Source organism: Neurospora hispaniola (genome assembly GCF_033458365.1).
Source record: "Neurospora hispaniola strain FGSC 10403 chromosome Unknown B0T23scaffold_3, whole genome shotgun sequence".
In the NCBI taxonomy this organism is placed as follows: Eukaryota; Fungi; Ascomycota; class Sordariomycetes; order Sordariales; family Sordariaceae; genus Neurospora; species Neurospora hispaniola.
Window position 1 is genome coordinate 1,306,086 of NW_026944408.1, and position 19,873 is coordinate 1,325,958.

General features: G+C 49.7%; 7 protein-coding genes across 7 annotated transcripts; 4 read left to right on the forward strand and 3 right to left on the reverse strand.

The window, feature by feature from the left end:
• Nucleotides 1-705: 705 nt before the first annotated feature.
• B0T23DRAFT_452420 (uncharacterized protein) lies at nucleotides 706-1,070 on the forward strand (the record flags this gene model as incomplete). Its single annotated transcript, XM_062841144.1, has 2 exons — nucleotides 706-724; nucleotides 813-1,070. 2 exons carry the CDS (start codon nucleotides 706-708, stop codon nucleotides 1,040-1,042), a joined length of 249 nt encoding a protein of 82 aa, XP_062693812.1. The 3' UTR covers nucleotides 1,043-1,070.
• Nucleotides 1,071-2,789: 1,719 nt separating this feature from the next.
• On the forward strand, nucleotides 2,790-3,834 carry B0T23DRAFT_403357 (kinase-like domain-containing protein; the record flags this gene model as incomplete). The annotated part of the gene is made up of 3 exons (XM_062838775.1): nucleotides 2,790-3,041; nucleotides 3,208-3,330; nucleotides 3,409-3,834. The coding sequence occupies 3 exons, from the start codon at nucleotides 2,790-2,792 to the stop codon at nucleotides 3,832-3,834; spliced, it is 801 nt and encodes a 266-aa protein (XP_062693813.1).
• Nucleotides 3,835-4,903: 1,069 nt separating this feature from the next.
• B0T23DRAFT_394512 (kinase-like domain-containing protein) lies at nucleotides 4,904-6,880 on the forward strand (the record flags this gene model as incomplete). The annotated part of the gene is made up of 4 exons (XM_062838132.1): nucleotides 4,904-5,224; nucleotides 5,317-5,569; nucleotides 5,701-6,025; nucleotides 6,100-6,880. The coding sequence occupies 4 exons, from the start codon at nucleotides 4,904-4,906 to the stop codon at nucleotides 6,878-6,880; spliced, it is 1,680 nt and encodes a 559-aa protein (XP_062693814.1).
• A 1,099-nt stretch (nucleotides 6,881-7,979) lies between these two features.
• B0T23DRAFT_313016 (kinase-like domain-containing protein) lies at nucleotides 7,980-8,627 on the reverse strand (the record flags this gene model as incomplete). The annotated part of the gene is made up of 2 exons (XM_062834719.1): nucleotides 7,980-8,396; nucleotides 8,478-8,627. The coding sequence occupies 2 exons, from the start codon at nucleotides 8,625-8,627 to the stop codon at nucleotides 7,980-7,982; spliced, it is 567 nt and encodes a 188-aa protein (XP_062693815.1).
• Nucleotides 8,628-9,073: 446 nt separating this feature from the next.
• On the forward strand, nucleotides 9,074-9,538 carry B0T23DRAFT_427405 (uncharacterized protein; the record flags this gene model as incomplete). Its single annotated transcript, XM_062840055.1, has 1 exon — nucleotides 9,074-9,538. The coding sequence occupies one exon, from the start codon at nucleotides 9,074-9,076 to the stop codon at nucleotides 9,536-9,538; it is 465 nt and encodes a 154-aa protein (XP_062693816.1).
• A 501-nt stretch (nucleotides 9,539-10,039) lies between these two features.
• Nucleotides 10,040-11,479, reverse strand: B0T23DRAFT_107475 (putative transferase caf-17, mitochondrial). The gene has a single exon (XM_062831802.1). The coding sequence runs from the start codon at nucleotides 11,377-11,379 to the stop codon at nucleotides 10,060-10,062; it is 1,320 nt and encodes a 439-aa protein (XP_062693817.1). The 5' UTR covers nucleotides 11,380-11,479; the 3' UTR covers nucleotides 10,040-10,059.
• Nucleotides 11,480-16,734: 5,255 nt separating this feature from the next.
• On the reverse strand, nucleotides 16,735-18,014 carry B0T23DRAFT_439785 (uncharacterized protein; the record flags this gene model as incomplete). The annotated part of the gene is made up of 5 exons (XM_062840708.1): nucleotides 16,735-17,182; nucleotides 17,237-17,301; nucleotides 17,364-17,594; nucleotides 17,734-17,754; nucleotides 17,886-18,014. 5 exons carry the CDS (start codon nucleotides 18,012-18,014, stop codon nucleotides 17,062-17,064), a joined length of 567 nt encoding a protein of 188 aa, XP_062693818.1. The 3' UTR covers nucleotides 16,735-17,061.
• Between the last annotated feature and the right edge of the window lie 1,859 nt (nucleotides 18,015-19,873).

Consider the following 19,873-nt stretch of genomic DNA (forward strand, 5'->3'; position numbering starts at 1 on the left):
AAACGGACTTGTATCAACAAACATGGGCGAGTTCCTAGATAACTTTTCCCTCATGCAATCCAGAGTCGTGCAGTCAAGACGGTTTTGCCGGGAGTGGAGTTTCACCTGGGCAGCGACGCATCGAACACCGGCACCGGAGCGGTACTAGTGCTTTATGACAGAAAAACCGACTGACCAAATGGTCCGGCAGGGTTCGCAGAGAAACTGCCACATGATACGTTAACCGACAAGTTAGGTTTGCCCATGACTTGTCCATGGCCTCATACAAATCTACCCTGTGATGGGCTTTGTACGCCTGCGGCTTTTCTCGAGGGTGTCAATCTCGGTAACAATAACCCAGACTCAGCTGGAATGACGGAGGATACATCCCCCTCTCGGGAAGTAGTCAGTCAGGTCTTCGTGATCCGGCACGCCGGGGATTAAATACGCATCGCAGTTGCATTGCAGAATGCTGGTAGTTCTCTGACTAATGTATTTCGATCAAGTTTAAGGTAGGTAGTCGCGCCTACAAGGCCGTGCTCACACCCAGTCACATACAAATACAAGCCTTTGTGAGTCCAAGTAAACTCATCCTCTTTTTTTTCTTTCCATCACAACACTGCATGGATTTCCAAAGACCACCCCCAGTACCATCCAAAGTCACCTATCTCCCAAAACACACAAACACCCCTACATCTCGAACCAACAACCACGCAAGAAGCAAGAATGACACTCATCGGTAGAGGTGAGGACTCCCATTTCCCCAAGCCTACAATCCCTACCGCCATCACGCCGGCTAGATCCCAGTCTCACTCATACCTATCCGTGAACAGGCGGCCAAGAGCACTCCTACTTCTACGTCCAAATCAACCATACCACCGCAACCCCCAAAAAGGGAAACTGCGACGGCGCCCTCAGCGGCTCGAACTACAAAGAGCACGACAACGAGCACGAGGACAACACATCGGCTGCGTCCTCCTCGACCGGTGCATTTCTAGACCAAGTGTGCGACGCCCTTTTGGGGTTAGCTGAGGAACCTCTTCCCAAGTTGGAGGCTACCTAAACGAGCGGCGGATGAGTACTGTGAGAGGGGTGTGCAGGCTCATGTAGGTATGTAGCCCTACGTAAGTTTCTCTTCATGTTCGGCCAAGGCGTTGACTGATATTGCTAGCATCGATGCAGTCAGATCATTTTATCAGCACTATCCTCGAGAGGGGAGACGCTTAACAACATTGCCCGCTTGAAATATAGTTGCCCCATATACAGACTCTTTAGCTGCCTCTTCCAATCTCGCTGGTTACAGCTTCACTGGCACTGGATAACGAGTTGTTATAGGCTACACTAGCTTCGACATTGGATCTACTACAGATATACATTTTACATTCATTGAACCTAATAGGACAAGTCGAGCGATTGACTTAATTACAATGGGGCGCACCACCTAAACAAATAATCCCTGTAGACACGAGACACATATATGTAATTCGAGTGCTGGAGATGGACAGTCAATTCGAGGGGAAAATATACAAAATAATGCTCCCAAAGCCAAGCTGCTTGTATAACATATCTATCCTCGCCAACCAGGGCGATCTCAAGACGGGGGTTAATTTTGGGTTGGATCTGGCAGGCTTTTTCAAACACAACACTACCTATCTTTGGGCATCTGAGAGTCGGGACAGAGGGTACATATACCTAGCCAGTCAATCATCAATTCACTGCTGGACAACAATATGAACACAACATCTGCTCTCTGGTAAAATCTTCAGGTTCATTGATATTATGAATCTGTATGACAGATGCGTCACCCGTGAAAGGAGTGGCTATCGCCTTATTTGGAATGTGGGAAAAAAAAAAAAAAAAAAAAAAAAAAAGAAAAAAAAAAAAAAAAAAAAAAGGAGGTGGAAACTTATTACAGACCTAACGGGTAGCAGTAGCCTTAGTCCAAGCGAGGATTCCATTTTCCCATTCTTTCACCCCCTTGGTGAAAGGGGAATTAGCGGAAGGCGCAGCGAGAGATCCATCCCTCCCAGCCCCACAGAAGGTACAAAGGACACTCCGATGTTTGAACGCAGCATCAGACTTTCATATACAAAAAAATGCATATGCAGAAAAGACCAAACGCAACATTCCTCGAATTATGGTTTTTGGGTCAAGTTGTAATGCGCATGTGCTGTGCGCGGTAGGCCAAAACACAAGAGTTATCTGTACATCTATAGAAGTACCCAACTCACCAAGCGGGTGTTCGATTTGGTGGACAGGTCCCTTGTTGCGGCAAGCCATGTTGAGTATTGAATATCTGTTAATGAACGTACAGCTAATCAATCTGCAAGTCAAAATTTCCATCTTGACGGTTGTACTTACAATATGTAAGAACAAGCTATAACGAGCCGTGGACGGCGGGATGGGGCCCGGAGTTCTTGCTAACAATTTACACTTTCCTCGTGCCACTATCCGCAATGAACAACTTTTTCAGTAGAACTCCGCCATGTAAGCATTGCGGCAATGACGAGCTAACGTGGAAGAGAAGTAGCCCATCTGAGGGTAGTTGTTCTTTCCATTCCTAAAGGACAGCTGAGATAGAGTCATCCCACTATGATAACTCTTTCCTCCGCTTTGCGTGAAAGCTTCGAGGATATCTTCCCATGTCCTCGGCCTTTCTCATTCTCTCTACCCAATTTTTCTCCTCCGCTAAACAATTTCCAGTCTCGAACTCAGCACGACAATATCTGACTCGAAGTACACACGCCCTCTCTACGCCTACCATGAACGGCTTCCTGGGTACCTATCTGGGTGAATGGAAGCTGGAAGTCATGGACACCACACAAGATGCCATTCGCTACCATTGCAATAGTCACGGAGGTGTCACTGATGGTTGGCGTCCGGAAGAGCGGTTGTGGATTGGTGACCACGGAGACGTCTGGAAGGAAAAGGCTGTGTATCCTCCCTCTCTATCCAAGGTGCGCGCAGTCAAGAAGATCAACAAGGAACAGACGAACTTCAGTCAGTCATCACAGCGAGAGCTCCATGCCCTCACAACGTTCTCTGGGGACACAGTGGCAGAGGTAAGTAAAAGCCAAATCCTTACTACATACCCACCTTCAATGTGGCACATTTAATTAACCATGTCTAATTTAGTACCGAAACTGCTTCGTCCAGTTCCTTGGCTGGTTTGAAGATGCGCACTACCTGTACATCGCTATGGAATTCATGCCGAACGGTGATCTTCAGCGCTACATTGATGAGGAAAAATTCCTTACTGAGCCCGAGGCAGCCATAGTTACCCGACAAGTTGCCACAGCTTTGCAGTATATGCACATCAACGACTTCACCCACAGAGATCTTAAGCCTTCAGTATGTTTTTATTGGCACTACCATGGTGCATAATATATGGTTCGTTTGGAATATGAACTAATGTATACAAACTCAAAGAACATCCTCATCTCTTCAAAGGGACCCTCATGGCACGTCAAGCTAGCGGACTACGGAATATCCAGAAGGACAACTGGCGCACCGGTGTCCACCGAGTACATCCACACCAGCGGATACATCGCTCCTGAGTTAGTCGATACGTCAGAGAATTATACTGCTGCGGTGGACGTGTGGGCATTGGGAGCCATAGTCTTTTGTATGTTGACGGGCGCTCCGCCATTCCACAAGCGCGACGACATGCTTGAATACTGTGCAAAGATGAGACAGTTTCCCACCCGCTCATTGCGTACATCGACGGGAGTAACGTGTATCGACATAATCCTGGGAGCTATGGAGCCGGTGCCGGCAGAGAGGCTGTCTATCTCAGAGGTCTTGGAACATGACTGGCTTGCTGTCAAGACTCCGATTGCTAGCGAAACCCATTAGTAAGCTCTTGACTCTTCTCAACCATCACGCATCAAGGCTAATTTGTGTTAACTCCCTAAGAGTCTCGAATCCAAATCCACTTCCTAGGCTGTGTTCCCCTACAATCCGCCTTCCGTCTTCAGGGTGCTGCCGGACTCACCCCAGTCTAATACATTGTTGGAGGTTCCCTGTTTGACAGCATCAATTCACGTTTCCGAGACATTTGACTCAACCTCTATCGCCGAGGTTACCGTGGCCCAGAATTAGGGACAGGTCATAAAGGAAAGGACATACAAGGCGAAAGAAAGCTAGCCGCCAGCTGGAAGTATTCTAGAGGCAACCATCTTGCATCTGAAGTCACTCCGCGCAAAAAAATGGGACTAAACAGCATAACCCAAACCATAGACGAAGGAAGAGAAGTGCGACGAGCTGTATAATAAACTTCTCGACAAGATGGTGGACAGCTATCTGCAAGACGGCGACCTCACACGGTCCAGGAACATAACGTTGTCCCAGTTATTCGTTTTCGATGATGAAGATGCATCGCAACAGCAAAATCCAGAGATACCCGGTATTGTCTACGTTTTTTGTTGCCAGACGTGCTCTAGACTTGTGGAAGGTCTCCAACATTTGCAGCTTAAACATGGCTTAAAGATTCCCACTTCTGTTCTGATAATAGGATTGGCAATTCAGAGCCACATTCAAAGGTCTGCGCAACGTTAAACAAGGTTGTGTTGGATGTCCACTCAGCATAATATACACATGGCACCCATTTACACTTGCGGTGTTTCCTGTAGGTAGCCTTATGTAGTCTGTTGTTTTCTTTCCTGCTTGGGCCTTTCTATCCAAAGATATTATAGAATAAAAAAAAACCGTTGACTTTTTTCGTGTAATCAAGCCAGGCTTGATCCTTGTTGAATGAAACCCTTCAGGCGCCGACTGTGGGTCCGCCGGTACTGGCGTTGATCGGAAATCAAGTGTCGCGTCAGTTGAGACGCGGCTTGATCTTGAACACCACGTATTCTAGAGGTACCCTTCCAACAAGTGCAGCTCGGCACAATAAACAACAAAAGAATATATCCGGACAACCATGGAGAACATTTTAGACGGCTCCTTGCGGGACTGGAAGTTGGATCTTCTGCAAGGAGAGTTCCGCCACAACCCAGAGAACGGGGACGACGTCCACATCCATCTGAAAACGAATGAGATATGGCGCCCCGTTAAACGACTGGGAAGCGGTACTTTTGGAGAGGTTTGGCAGCAACAGTGTATACGGGAAGAATCTGTTACCGAGCTTCGTGCCGTTAAAAGAATTCGTAAGCCGCAAACAGGCTTTCTCGAGTCATCGCAGCGAGAGGTTCAGGCACTCGCCACATTTTCCAGTCGCAAGAAGCACCAGAATCGGTCCACGGTGAGTTTAGTACTATCTACCTGTGCATGATGTTTTGAGTTCTTTCGTTCCTTTAATGGAAAGAAACGTGAATGGCTAAGTACAAACTGCAGATTGATGACCAGTATGAGCAACGGTTTGTTCAGTTTCTCGGTTGGTATGAGGATGCCAACTACCTATATCTCGCTATGGAGTTTTTAGAGTGTGGAAGTCTTCAGAGGTATTTCGAAGTGAGAAAGGCGCCTTTTGAAGAAGACGAAGCAGCTACGATTATTCAACAGGTTGCAGAAGCCTTGCAATTCATACACAGCAAGGATTTCATCCACAGAAATCTCAAACCTTCGGTATTTCTCCACCTGGCCAAGTGTGTGTACTGCTCGACGCTAACGGGCCTCAATCACAGAATATTCTCGTTGCGAAGACAGGGCCCGCATGGCATGTGAAAGTCGCCGATTTTGGAATTGCAAAAGACATCGGGGTACCTTCGTGCTCTACAGACCACGTCGATACGCCTGGATATATAGCCCCCGAGATGATGGACTCGAAAAACTACACGTCAGCGGTCGATGTGTGGGCGTTGGGTGCTGTGGCCTTCTATTTACGGACTGTTCATACTCCGTTTGCCACCTGGGAGGCCTTAAGACAGTACCGCGCGGGTCAGAAGGACTTTCCGAGCCGCGTGTTGGGCGTATCAACTGGCTTCTGTATTGATTTCGTCCTGGGGGCTATGCGCCCGCTTCCAGAAACGAGGTTGAGTATTCAGCAGGTTCTGAGCCATGATTGGCTTCACATGAAAGAAACGTGCAGAAATTTGATGGCTCCGTAAGATTCGAGTTCCCTACGCTTTCTCGGAATGACGGACCTGAAGATGGACTTTATCTGACTTGTCATTACAGGTCGCTATTAGACAAACCGCTTCCTACACTGAGCATGATGAACAGGTCAACAGCCACCAGCAGTGTGCCCACACCCAGTACGCAAACCAACTCTACGCGAACCAGTATAACACATAACCAGTCAGACACCGCGAATAACCAAGTTGAGACAAGGAACGGGCGGGTGACGGGGCATGAAGCTGAAGTGGTGAATCAGGAGCAACCAATAATAAAAATGAAGGCAGAAGAGAGAGAGCAGCAGCGACTGGCTGCTGAGTCAACGAACAAAAAAGCGCCAGAGGGGCAAAACAAGCGACAGAGGGAGTTGTCGTTTTTCTGGAAGAAAAAGGAAGAAGAGGAGTTGAAGAGACAGGAAGAGCTAAGACGAAGGCAGGAGATAGTCAAGAGGGAGGAGGAAGAGGCGGAAGAGTTGGAGCGACAAGCAGAGCTCGAGCGGGAACGAAAGGGAAAAGAAGAGCTCGAGCAAGCGCGAGTAAAGCAAGCGCTTTTGCAGCAGCAACAAGAACAACAGCGAGAAAGGGAAAAACGGGCAAGAGAAGAGTCTGAAGACGCGACAGAAGCAGAACCGAAACCCGACGCAGAGAGAATCAAGCGGGTGAAGAAGGAGCTTAAAACTATCTGCATGTTATGCGGCGAGAAATTCCAGCATTTTGGGCAGCTGTCTAGGCATCTAAATACTGAAAGGCATAGGATGCCCAAGAACTACTGGGGAGCAGGGATAGGACACATGGAGTTCTCGGATATAGATGCTCTTGAAGCGCTTAGAGGACCGTTGGAGTAGCCTAAGAAATCAAAGAAACAAAAATCAGACGCTACACATGACGACTATGACACAAGAAGGACAAAATACAGCGACATCGATACATACGTCAACTGCAGGTACCTAGAGTTAGGATACTCGCCTCACATTCTGGGCTCGGGGTTGGATTTATAGCATCGACGACGAGAGTTGCGTGCAAAAAGACAAGATACCAGTCGGCCTTTGCCAGCTCCTGTTTATAGGAAATCGACAATGATGAAATCACCTATCAACAATGTAGTAGAACATTCCAATCGCAAAGTATCCATGTGAGAAGTGGATTTGTCTTTACCACCTCGAACACCAAGACACCTCATGTGATCCTTACCTATCGACGACGACGAGACTTGTATAGGGCAAAAGAGAAGACAAAAGACAGGATAAAAGATAGGGTACACATGGGAGAATATTCGAAATCACCGTCTTACGTACAGTACAGTCTTGGGTAGGCATAAGTATTGTGGCAAATTGGTATGCAAGGTATATACTAATCTCTAATAACAACTAATTCAGGCGAGTTATCGGAGGTGAACGCCTTTAGCCTTCTGCTTGGCGCTCGGCCCTGACTCTTGCAATGGAATTCCTAAAAGGGTTTGCCGAAGGAGGCTTCTTTTTCCTTTCTGGTTGTAAAGTCGATGGGGAAAGCCTTGATCGATAGATTTCATCGCGGGCGACTCCCCCTTCGAATTTTTCCAGACCTTTAGGTCGCGGCGGATATCGTCTAGTTGGGCTGTTAAAACCAACAGAAGTGGGGGATGAAGATCGTTTGGCTGTGCTGTTTGGACAACAGAAGTGGGCGATTGAACTTTCTGGGGAGAACTGAGGCTGGCCGTATTCTCTTTGGCCTCCCTTGTGCAAGTTGGCTCTGGCGTCCTCCCATATGAAGGAACAAAAGCAAGAGGTTGGGAGTGTTCGGTGAAGCTAACGTCACTATCACTGTCTTCGCTTGTCCAGCTATCCAGACACAGTTGTCCCAGTGATGAGGTCGATGATGCAAGCGAAGCCGACGATGGAGCGCTCTGGTGTCTTTACAACTTTAGTTGAGCAAGCGCGATTCCGGATTGGAAAACAGGGTCGTCACTTACCTTTTTGGAACATTCATATCTCTGGACAGCCAATAATGCCCCACAGCTTCGATGATTGTTAATCGTTCTTGGGGTATTGCCGCCATGGCGCCTGTGATGAACCCTCTGCAAGGCTGGGTAGAGGAGCGTAGCTTAAGGGTGGGAAATACGGTAGGGTCTTCCGGGTAGTTGGCCAATGTCACGGGATTGGGAAAAGGGGGCGATCCCGTTCGCATGCAGAAGGCGATGGCCCCGAGGGCCCATACATCAACCGCGGATGTATAACGTTCAGATGTGTGCCACACTTCAGGAGCCATGTAGCCGAAAGTCCCAATCTGATGTGTCCCAGCCACTGTGTCACTCAGGTCCCTTGTAATTCCAAGATCGGCGACCTTTACATGCCATGTTGGACCTGGTTGGGAGACCAGCATGTTCTTGGAAACCACCTATGTTAGCTTTGGGGTACGGAAGATGGAATTGACAGGCTCGGTATTATGTCCTCCGCCAGAACGTACCAGAGGTTTAAGATCCCTGTGAACCAGGCTTCTGGTATGCATATGAAGCAGAGCCCGGGCGATTTGAGCCGTTATTGAAGCTGCTTCTGGTTCCGGAATGCATCCTTGATCTATGTGCTGTTGTAAATTTCCGTGCTCGACAAGTTTCATGACAATATACCAGTGAGTTTCGTCCTCAAACCAGCCACGGATTTGGACAAAATGTTGTTGATACTAATAACGATCTTCGTTAGACTTGGCAGTCAATTGAACGCTTAGTTGTTGACTGCTCACCTCGACGACCCTGTCGTCAGAGAACGTAGTGAGTGCCTTAATTTCCCGCCTTGAAGATTTAGCAAAGCTACCTTTCCGCTTAGGAAGATATTTGACAGCACGGAAGATGCTCGATGAAGAAGAGGTGCCAGATAGGCACTGTTCCTTCCAAACCTCTCCACATGTGCCTTCACCTAACTACCCATTACGTTCATACCTTCGCCTTCGTACACAAGAATGTGCGGCCTGAATCGATCCTGTGCTTCGGAAACAATGGGGCTTCGCGTAGCAACGCATTCCTTGTTGGTTTTGATGCCTTTCGGGCCGCTGGCGGTAGCACAATGATGTCGGGGGACATAAGCTGGGAACGTAATGTGTATCGGCATCCGTCTCGACAGGGTTTCGACCCGGCTGAGAAGTACCGTATGCAACACGACATATACAGCCTCGGAGTCTGTCTCTTGGAGATTGGGCTCTGGGAATCTTTTGTTGAGTACAGCACAGGAGTGGAGAATTCCGGAAGGCCACGCACCAAATTTGGAAGGACTTACTATCAATTTGAAAAATGGCTTGACGAGAGAAAAACCGCAGCGGGCGAAGATTCCACTACCATCACCTTCAATGCGCTGGCATTGAGTCTCAAGGACTATCTTGTTGAGCGGGCAAGCACCAGGCTTGCGCCGCGGATGGGTGATAAGTATGCGCATGTCGTCCTTCAGTGCCTAACATGCCTGGATGAGGAGAACGAGGAGTTTGGCGGATCGGGCTCGGAGACAGAGGACGTGGGCGAAGACACGGTTGCCCTTTGATTTGCCGAGAAGATTTTGAGTGATTTGGACCAGCTTTCCATGGTCTGATGCGGTATGTTGGAGAGGAGTAGGCACCAGGAGGGGAACGAGTATGTGAGATCGGGTTGATCATTTCGTTCGGGAACTGGCCAGTATCAACACACGAAGTCGTCTGTTCATCTTTTAGCCATCTACAATAGGTAAACACACATTGAAGCTAGGGAGATGCCGTAAACATATATCGAATATGAAAGTTTGCGTTTTATACCCCTCGCCTTGGCCAGAAATACCGTTAAGAGATAGTGACATGCATCGCTTTGTTTTCAGAGTACGTTGGTTAGAGTCCCTGAAGGATTCTGCGATCCAAGAAAGGGCTGAATTCGCTCAAATGGTATACGAAAGACGCATGGATCCACAGAAGAGCGTAACCAAAGTGTATTATGTCGACAATGAGGTGTTCGGTTTATCCCTACGACCCTTCAACTGGGTGAACATTCGGTGATGTTCACAGGTATTGTGCGAGTCGGTTGACTGTTCGACCCTTATTCAACATCCAATCCCCGGTCCCTCAACAGCTCCTCCCTCATCCTTCTCTCCTCTTCCGCCTTCTCCGCTTCGATTCTCCACACATCCCTCAGCCAGAACGGCACAAAGGCCTTAACCTTGACCTTTTTTGCCTCGACTTCACTCCCCCCCTCTCCACCCAAACTGACCACGAATTCCTGCTGAGGGCTATACGTGCCCGGTGTCTCTCCTGGCAAGACGGTATCCGTCATCACCTCCAACCTGCACAGCGCCAGTCCGACGTTGCCAATACCTCTCAGCCACTTGCCGGGGGCGCTCCTTGACTTCTTGTCCACCTTGTCAATGCTCGCACCTTGAGGAATCATCTCTGCCTTGACTCCCTGTTCGACCTCAGGCTTCAAGAGCTTCTCCAGCGCTTCCAGTTGCCCAGGTCCGTCAGCTGGGATCTCCGGGGCGGCACCCTCGGGATAGAGGATGCAAGGAAGGATGCGCTTGCGGACAACACCACGATGCTTGGTGCGGATGGTAAGCTCTTGGCCGACGTAGCAGCCCTTGCGGAAGTCGATACCATTCATCACGTCCATGTTGGACTCGAGAGGGAGAGCGGTGCCGGAGATGATCTCGGACTGGCCTTCGGGGATGCCGAGGAGGAAACGGCGGAGGTGGTAAGATGATTCGGGTGTCAGGTCGCCGTCTGTTAGTGGCGAGGAAGAGGAGGTCTGGTTGACGACCAGACGGGAGCCGAAGGCCGGAACACGCGGGTCCGGGACAGCCCTTGCGTTGCCATCTTTTTGTACCTCGTCGACCAGCTTAGTCCATGGTCCGGCCTGGTCTACATCGTTCCATGAGTGATAGAGAGCACGCTCCTCCGGGTCTAGCAACTTCAAGTTGAACTTGGAGCGCAGCTTGTAGCGCTTGATGTGCTTGTGAAGTGTCGCAGCCTCGTCGGCGTCAACCTCGATCAGGAAGCTCTGCTTGCCTGGCTCTGGACCCAGGTCATCCGGGTAGATGATGACATCGTGGACCACACGGCCCTGAGCTGTCAGGAAGCCGGTATAAAAGCCGTCGGCATTGTGTGGAGCGTTGATGTTGTTGGTGATGACACCCTGAAGGAACTTGGAGGCATCCGGGCCGGAGACGGAGATCAAGCGCCGCGATGAAAGTTTGGTGAGGCCGGCGCGAAGATCCGTTTGTGTAGAGACGGTGCCCGAGAATGGTCGCCGTTGTTGTTTCCGTTGCACGGACCGGCAGCCAAGGCAGATGAATGGAGTGGTAGCTGTGCGCAAGGCCGCAGAGGCCGGGGCGGCGATGGCTATCGATCTGGTAGCCGGCTGCATGGTTGCTTGGTGTAGTGGTGCCCTTCCTCTCAGCCTTGTGGGAAATCGCTGGTCAAGCAATGCGATCGGGACCGGGGGTGGGACGAGGGGACGGAATGATGGGAGTCAAGGTCAAGGTTTGTTTCCGGAACGACCCGGTCGCAATCTCCATTTAATCCCGACGGCCTACGGGTGGGGTGGTGGGTAGTGCGGGCGGACGGATGTCGGGTGGTCATAGCTCCACAGCTTCCATGCCCCGAATTAGAACGGAACTCGGCATGTTCGGAGCTCCGCTGGTCCCGCCTCTCCGAAGTTTTCTGCCCAGCCCCGCCCGTCCACTCCCGAACTCCACCTACGCAGTGCGGCAGCCCGGCCTTACATATTCAACGGGCGCGTGGCCGATCACTTAAAATTCCGTAGTGTAGAAGAGTGGAGAGGTACATGGAAGCTAGATGTACGTACCGCTATCCATCTCGGGTTTCCGTCGCTTTCCCAATGTCATCATCAACATCCACCACCGCGACGACATCCACGAAAATCCACCCCCCCCCCCCCCCCCCCCCCCCCCGATGCGGATCCCGTCTGTTGGATGTGGATCATGGGTTGCCATATTCAGCCCCTTAGACCCTATTTTATCCGACAACATCAACAAGATCACATCGACGGATCCCCTTCAACCGTGTAAGGTCGAAACATCACCAGAAAACAACTGAAGCACATGGCGCGGCATTTGCGGCGACACCCCTCAAGGGACAAAGGTCATTTGACAGCTTTCGCCCAGCACAAAAGCCGGTTTTCACGATATCGGATTTCGACTTCTCGGTCACCCAGCACAAATATGAAGGCTGTCAGCCCCAACGCGAAAACTCCTGTGTGACCCGGGCCACAGTCCCGACTCTTTCCTTGGATCTTCGTCTCCCACACCCTCAAACCTGCGCGGGGTAAGGCCAAGCCGAATATCGGAGCAGTATCAACTACAAGACAACTTCTTTGGATCACGATGCAGACATGGGAAACACTGCATAAAGGCGGGCATACAAGGTGGGAGTGAGCGGTAAATGGTTCACACCCCTCCATGTCGTCAATATGCAAGGACACACACATCGTCAAGCCCGTACGACTCATCAACACCTCTGTCACCTTGCTTTCGAGCAGGCAAGGGATTAAGATGGTGGGCGCCAAAGTCACACCAGTTGGACGGGTAGGTATGGTGCTGGCCATTCAACCAAGCATACCGAGCGATGCTCAGATAATCTCCCTGCAGCTCCGTCATGTCCAACTTGACTACTCCTTTCCTCGCCCAAGCAACGTCGATAACATCCTGTGACTGGTATCACCATCATCAAGTATTTGAAATCAGGAAACTCATCAAATGTTGGTCGAACTTGATCAACTCTCGACCAATACGACCTGACGAAGCCAGTTTACATTTTGTTCTCACATTGGTAGGTGAGGGGTAAAATGCCATTGCTTACATACTCGTCCTAGGCTATCGATACTATCAGCGTAAGCAATGCCGCCAAATCCAAACACAGTTATCTCAAAGTTTCCATTCACGCAGGACCAACAGGGTTAGCTCTACACCGGAGCAAGCAAGATATTGTCTCGGACCATACCTCTCTCGAATTAGTGTCGTGTGGGAAATTATCCGAAACCGTCGTTCACCCAGGAAAGTTAGTCGCCGGCCTACCGGTGCATAGAAGACTTGGCGGTTTGCGGGTGCGCTATCCGTGAGGTGTTGGCATGTGCATGTGATCGGAACCACATATCATCTCCCATCGATACATCCCGAAACAAAAACCGGGAACTTGGGACGGAGGCGTTCTCATCACACTTGCGGGTGCCGAGCTCGGGCGCGCATGATTGGGGCACGCAATACTTTCAGATATCGACTCTTGCAAGATTTTCGACGAGTTGCGAAGGCAGCATGACAAGCACGTTGGAATACAACATCGATACATCTTGGCAAAAGGCAGCAGCTGTCATTCACATGCACGCAAAATCAGGCTCTCTAGAGATGGGGATAATTGTGAAACAGGTGACGCTCCAAGCCACATCCTGACCGTAAATCCAGCTCCATATTTCAACCCCGGATTTTCATCCTCACTCACGACATCAGCTGCCTCTACCTCTCGATGCCAAGCTGAAACATATGACTCGAACCTTGACAGTCCCGTCAAGCCAGCTTAAAAGCCACAAAGCCTCACGGCTCAAAGCCACAACCTCCGTTTCGAGTCTGTCTCAATGGAGTAAGAGTCTGAAGACAGGATACCTTGCCGAATACCGGAATTATAACCGTATTCCTCGCCTCCCGGCACCTTGAACCCCAGATCCTCGAAGCATGGCAAGCGGATATAGTTTAGATTACAACCGGCTCACCGGTTCTTAGATCTCACGAGTTCTTCTTAACAAGTATCCACGGTTACCGCTACAGTTACCGCTACCGCTACCGCACACCATCGCACGCCATCTCAGGAACCATCACGAGTCTCCCCTGGCCTCCATTCATGGGTGCACTACAGGCGCCCCGAAAGTTCGGAGCATGGCGGTAAGGAACGGCAAGGTATGTAAACACTAGATTAAGTAGGCGAGTAGGTAGGTAGGCGCGTGTAACCCCCGTGCCCTCCTCCCCCATTCCTCATGACGAGGACTTGATCCTGCCCTTGACATAACTACACTAGCTATCTACACACCCTCCCATGCCTCCCATCCGGAGCCTGGCCGGAGTGGACAAGGAGAACGTTGATGATCTCCCAATAGCTCACTTACCCCCGGAGCGCCGGCGTGTTGTGATCCTTGAGGATCTCCCACTCCGATATAGGGGGTGGGAGATTTGATAGCTTAGTGCAATGTTAAGTAAGCGGTAAAGGGAACGGTATGTATGTATGTATGGTATTTAACTTGACCGTGCCCGGCGGTCGGAGACCGTTAATACACCGACACCGACCGCTGCCGACTTGTCCCGGTGAGTCGGGACAAGTGCCCTGGCTAGCACCCAAATAAAAGTCAGGGTTAGTTGGGCTCCCGGTCAGGTGACGATTTGGGCAGGAATTTGACCTCTGGGGTTTTGGTAAAAGGGTATTTATCGGTTCTGGCTTCGAGCTTGAAATGAGGGTTTTGCATTTCTTATTCGGAGAAATAGAGTTTAAGGTTAACCGCTTCTCCGAAGAAAGGTGCAAGTAAACCAATCAAAACCCCTTTTTGGGAAACAAAGGTAAACCAAAAAAAGGGGGGTCCTCTCGTCTGCATATAAACTCCGAACAGATACGAAAAAAAAAAAAAAAAAAAGCGGAGCGAAGAGGCTCAAATTCAGAGCGAGCGTACGAGGATCAGTTTAGTGCAAAGAAGTGGGTTTTTGCACAGCATCGCCATCTCCATTGTGGAGGAGGAAAATGGAGAATTGTCAAGTGTCAACATATTGTCTGTTGTATCCACCATAACCCATCACCACAATCATCCATCCACCGTCAGGGCCACCAACAGAGGCAAAGGCGATCATCAAATCCACAAAGTGGACTTTTTGGATCAATGTCAACATCTATTACCCCGTCTCCCCGGCAACAATTCCGACAGTGGTGGACTTTGACCGCTGATGTTCTCTCACGACATTGGTCACGCGCCCCCCCTATCTTGCTTGCTGTTGCGCATCCTTTTTCTGTACCCCGTATTGTCTGCCCGTAGTGTATGGTAGTGTAGTGTAGTGTGGTGTAGTCCAGTCGGTCCCTTGTTAACTCCCCCCCCCCCCCGGACTAGTAGTGTAGTCCCTAGTTCCCGCGGACGGACCCTTAAAAGTGTAATCTCGACGACGCCTTGCCTGGTACGATTGTGTCTCTGATTTGGAGCATCTCTCTTCTACACTAACTACACTAATAGACCTACACCGCATCCACCAGAGGAGTGCAGTGTCCCTAACAACGGGATCTTCTTTGCATGGCACCGTTGATAGATTGACACCTCTTTTCCATGTTGGGTCTTGTACTAGAAGGGGGATCATTGTCGCTCTGTCTCTTTTTTTTTTTTTTTTTTCTCCGGGCAGTTACGTAGTGAAGGGGCATTGAAAGGGTCACGGTTTGGCAGGTTTGTTGGCTGGCCTGAGATTTGCGGAGTTCCGTAAGTATGCCGTTGTCTGGTGTCGTCGTGGAGCAGATGGATATGGAGCACCGATTGAAACCCGCACAGCCTCTCTTTCCTCCTGAAAATAGGAACCCAACGATCAACGCTGGGTCTGGATCTTCTGGATCTCTTGTTGAATCTGCTATCTTTGGTAGCTTTCGACATCATGCACGGAGGCTGTGATTTCAAGATCTGACTTGGGAAGATCTGTGTACATACACCATGGTCGGTACGGGGGAGGCAAGAAATGCGAGGCGGTCGTAAGAGGTACTCGAGCTGAGATCCAATCTGAGAGATCTGATTCAATGAATGTTTCGAAACGTCAAGCTGTCCCCCGTTCCTGACTGACTGAGGAAGGGGCTCGAATTGGACGACTGTCCGCACTGACGGGATCAAACTGATTCGTTCCACCTATTCGCTCTCGCCTCTTGAACTGTGCACTACCTATCTTTCTGTCTTTGCAGTAGTTCGCTTGTTACAGTAACAATGGGCAAAAAGCTGGGGAATCCCAGCCTCTGTTTTACCATGACTTCGCTACAGCACAGCACAGGACAGCACTGCCAACCCCACGATTTACAGCGCCTATCAGTTGGTTCCCTTGCTCATGGATCTGCTCACCTATCTTTTGGTTGTTTCCATAACCAAAGAGAATCCACCAACCTCAAACTCTACGTACACGGTTTATTATGCATGTCTCTATAGTATGAGCTGGCTCAACTTTATTGGTGGCTTACTGAATACCTCTGTACCTTGCCAAAATGGTGTGATTCGACCGGTTGTTGACACGACGGGAAACCGAAAAGTCGGTATGGGGTGTGTGAATCGTCGCGTCAAGGTGACGGGAGATGCGTCACCTATCTCAGTCCGCTAATCTGTAAAACTCTAGAGGGATCGGATACGTACGTTGGACATCGATGTGTGCCTGGTGTACCTACATTGTAAAAGCGGAGTGCATTGGGTGACACATATCAGACTGAAGGCGTGGCTATCAACAACTGAGACGCTACTGCAAGCAGCTTGTTAACCTGGCCCAGGCCTTGGATACAGACTTGCCAGACTGCGCCCTGATGTTGTCATAGAGGGTCATATATAATCTCATCACGATGATCTATGTCCAATTAAAGGCACGCTTTGTGTCTCAGTTAGGAGCCCTGAATTCAGTCCTTCAAGATCAGATCACATCAGGTCGCTTCAGGGGTGCCAGCGAAGCCCAAAAAAAAAAAAAAAAAAAAAAAAAAAAAAAAAAAAAAAAAAAGAAGAGTGGTGGTCGTCGCCAAGGTTCTTGATTTGCGCTGAAGCCTCACAATTAGACCTGCAGACTATGGTACCAGCACAGTGGTTTGACAGATCGCTTGTGAGCCCAGGCATTGTTTGTTTCGGCGTGGCCTTTGACGCCGGCAGTGGTTCTTTGTAGTCACCAATGCTTATTGTTATTCGTCTTTATTTTCCTTTTGTTTTCTTCTGATACGATGGCTGGCTCCTATATCGGCGTTTGCATTTTCCTTGTCTTGCTTGTCTTAATTTCCTTGTGACGTTTGGGTGATATGCTCGTTCTTTCTTTCTTCGTCCCAATTGGGTTGTGGTTGTCGTTCATCTCAGGTCACCTCGCTTTCGCATTCCAAGTTGGGTGAACAACCAACCACACTGCCGAACGGTCGGGATACGGTAACCAGCTTGACCGGGTGCTGCACCGCACAGCTTCCAGTCTCCGCTGTTTGTTGATTGTTCAATATCTCTCAGCTGCTGCCGCAATCTCCGAACGTACGGCGGCCAACCGAACCGTAGCTGGCAGCCACGCCAGCCACCGTCTTTGTTGTCAAGAGGCTGGGCCTAGTGTTTGGCTAAACACACTCCTCTCGAGCTTCGGTCTGAGGTAGGCGTAGCTCACTCACCTCACGATACTTTTCTGCGTCGCTTGGCTCGGTGAAGTTGTTACGCGTACCGGCAGAGGTCGCACGCATCCCCAGCGAATCGGGTGCCATAAGTCGTTGCTTGGCAGAAAATCGCATTGACGGAGGAAGAGGGGCTGCGAGAGGAGGGGCCGTTCGGAAAGTGGCAGGCGATGCGTTATCCAGTAATCCGCGCGGCCGGAGGAGGCGCGGCCGCCGCAAGAGCCGGCTTGGCTGCCGATAATTGACAGGCACCGCTTCTTCACCGTGTTTCGATAACTGCGTTTCATCATGGGGATCGGTCGGCCTTTTTCTCCGTGAGACACACCGCGCCGGAACGCGCTTACGGCTTCCGCTACTGCGACCTACTTACCCCGCGCTTGTGGGTGCGGGACTGGAGATCGCGTAATCAGGCCTTTAAGTTGGGAAAAGCCTGGAAATGCAAGAGTCTGGAACATCCGGTAGCGCCCGCGGATGAAAGAACCACTCTGTGATCAGACAGCATCAAAGAAACGGATTGTTTACCTTGAACGGCTTAGAACCGCGGTGCGGGTTATTAGCGGGTTCCGCCATGCGATGAGTCTTTTCCCCCCCGTGACCTGACCATTGCAAGCTCATGCACTGGGCTTGAACTATACGTTGATGGCTCTTCATCTTGTCTCGAGATTCAAATGGAAGAATGACCTTGAAAATCCCAACAAAGTTGTAGCGGTTTGCAACTGCGGGGAAGAGAAAAAACTTCAACGCTCACATGCACAACGCATTGGCTGTACATGTGTACACTAACCGTGTAGGCAACGCTCTCCGGATTAAAACGTTTATGCCTGGGGCCTGGCCTTGCCTTGCTCCTCACCACCCTTGCTTGGTCCTGACGCTTTGGTGCAATCCTGCTTCTCCAAGCTCTTGTCTTGTACCTAGATCTCTGCAACTGGCTATCACGCAAGATATTTCCCGGCTTGGTATGACTCTCAAAGCTTCTGTTTCGGATGCGGGAAATCGTTGACATCAACAGCCTAAACCGGCATCAAGGTGTTTCTGCCTGAGCTTTGGCCTGTGTCTTCCTGTTTGCTGTGCCTGAATCGCGACACCTCAAGCCAAACAGGGCAAAAGTTCGACGAGGGTCTGATGAACGATTTGAGAGTCGAATCTACGCCATCTCAAAGAAGCTCATTGCAAGAAAACAAAGGCCGGGAAATTTTCCAGCACTTTCACGTGTAGTGTAAACGCCTGCCTTGCTGCTTACCGCAAATCAAGCGAGCATTGTGCCAAGATCCGCGGCGTATGTTGCACAACCTCTTCTCCCCTTGTCTCCCCGGATTTCCCATCTCTTCACTTTCCACATTCGCTCTAGCTTTCAGCCCGGCATTATCTTATCAACCTTCACACCCCCCACTTTCTCCGCTTATACACTGTTGTCACGCCCCGTAGCCCGCTATGAATCATACCGACTCTTACCGGCTCCCGCGAACCGAAAAACTCGCGATAGTTACCTACTTGTGGTTACCGTCCTTTCTTCGGTGCCTCGGAATCGATACCGACCTATCAACCGGCCGAAGTTGGGAATGTGAATCATCTTGATTCAAGAAAAGAAGCGAAGTACAACTGGGAGAGGTACACGTGTAAGTCACACACGCTGCACTCGCTTCTCATCCATCACTTTTACCAGTCGCTTCGCTGCCTGGATGGCCAAGAACGTCTCAAGGCTGCCGCGATTACAAAGACCTTTCAGGCATCCTTCTTATCATAATCGCTACATTTGCTTACTCAAACTTCAACCTCGAATTTTATGCGGTTGATAAAAAAAAAAAAAAAAAAAAAAAAAAAAGAGACCGATTCTCGGACCTGTCTCATAGCTACATGTTGGTTAATTGGGTACCCAGGTTCTCGCTCCTAGTACACTAGACCAGATGTTTTCCGAACTCCCCGCAACCTTTTAGAGACTGAATGAATAGCTAGGCATAGATCCGAAAGGCATCAACAGATCCACTGCCGTGTATTTTCATTTGGAAATAGCATATTCACAGCTTGAAAACACCTTGGGGAAGTTGGCCCAGAGGTCTCGAGCTAACAAGCAAACCAGCATTAGACTGTACCAATGCTGAGGTGTGTGTATCACATAAACCGTCACACAGCACAGCAGCTTTCTGCACATGACAAACTTGACAGCTTCCTATACACCACAGTTGGGTATGTAATGCACGACTACCTTTACATACATGTTATATCTCCGTCGCAGTCAGGCATCGGTGCTTCAGCATGTTTTTTTTTTTTTTTTCTTTTTTTTTTTTTTTACGAACCAACAACTGAAAAAAACAAGAGGACAACGAACACTGCACAAAAGCCAAAGTGCAATACTGCAATGCCAGCCACTTAAATTTGGTTACGCAATTGATCTTCGGCTTGTTTTCTTGTCACTTTCTTGTTTGTTTACACTACTTACTGGATGAGGCTGACACGCAACGACTGGCACAAAAGGGCACCGGTTACTTTCTCCGCCTATTTTGTAAGAAGTA

Excerpts from the sequence above, each read along its gene's own strand:
- B0T23DRAFT_107475 (XM_062831802.1), bottom strand. The coding sequence starts at position 11,379 with ATGCAGCCGGCTACCAGATCGATAGCCATCGCCGCCCCGGCCTCTGCG.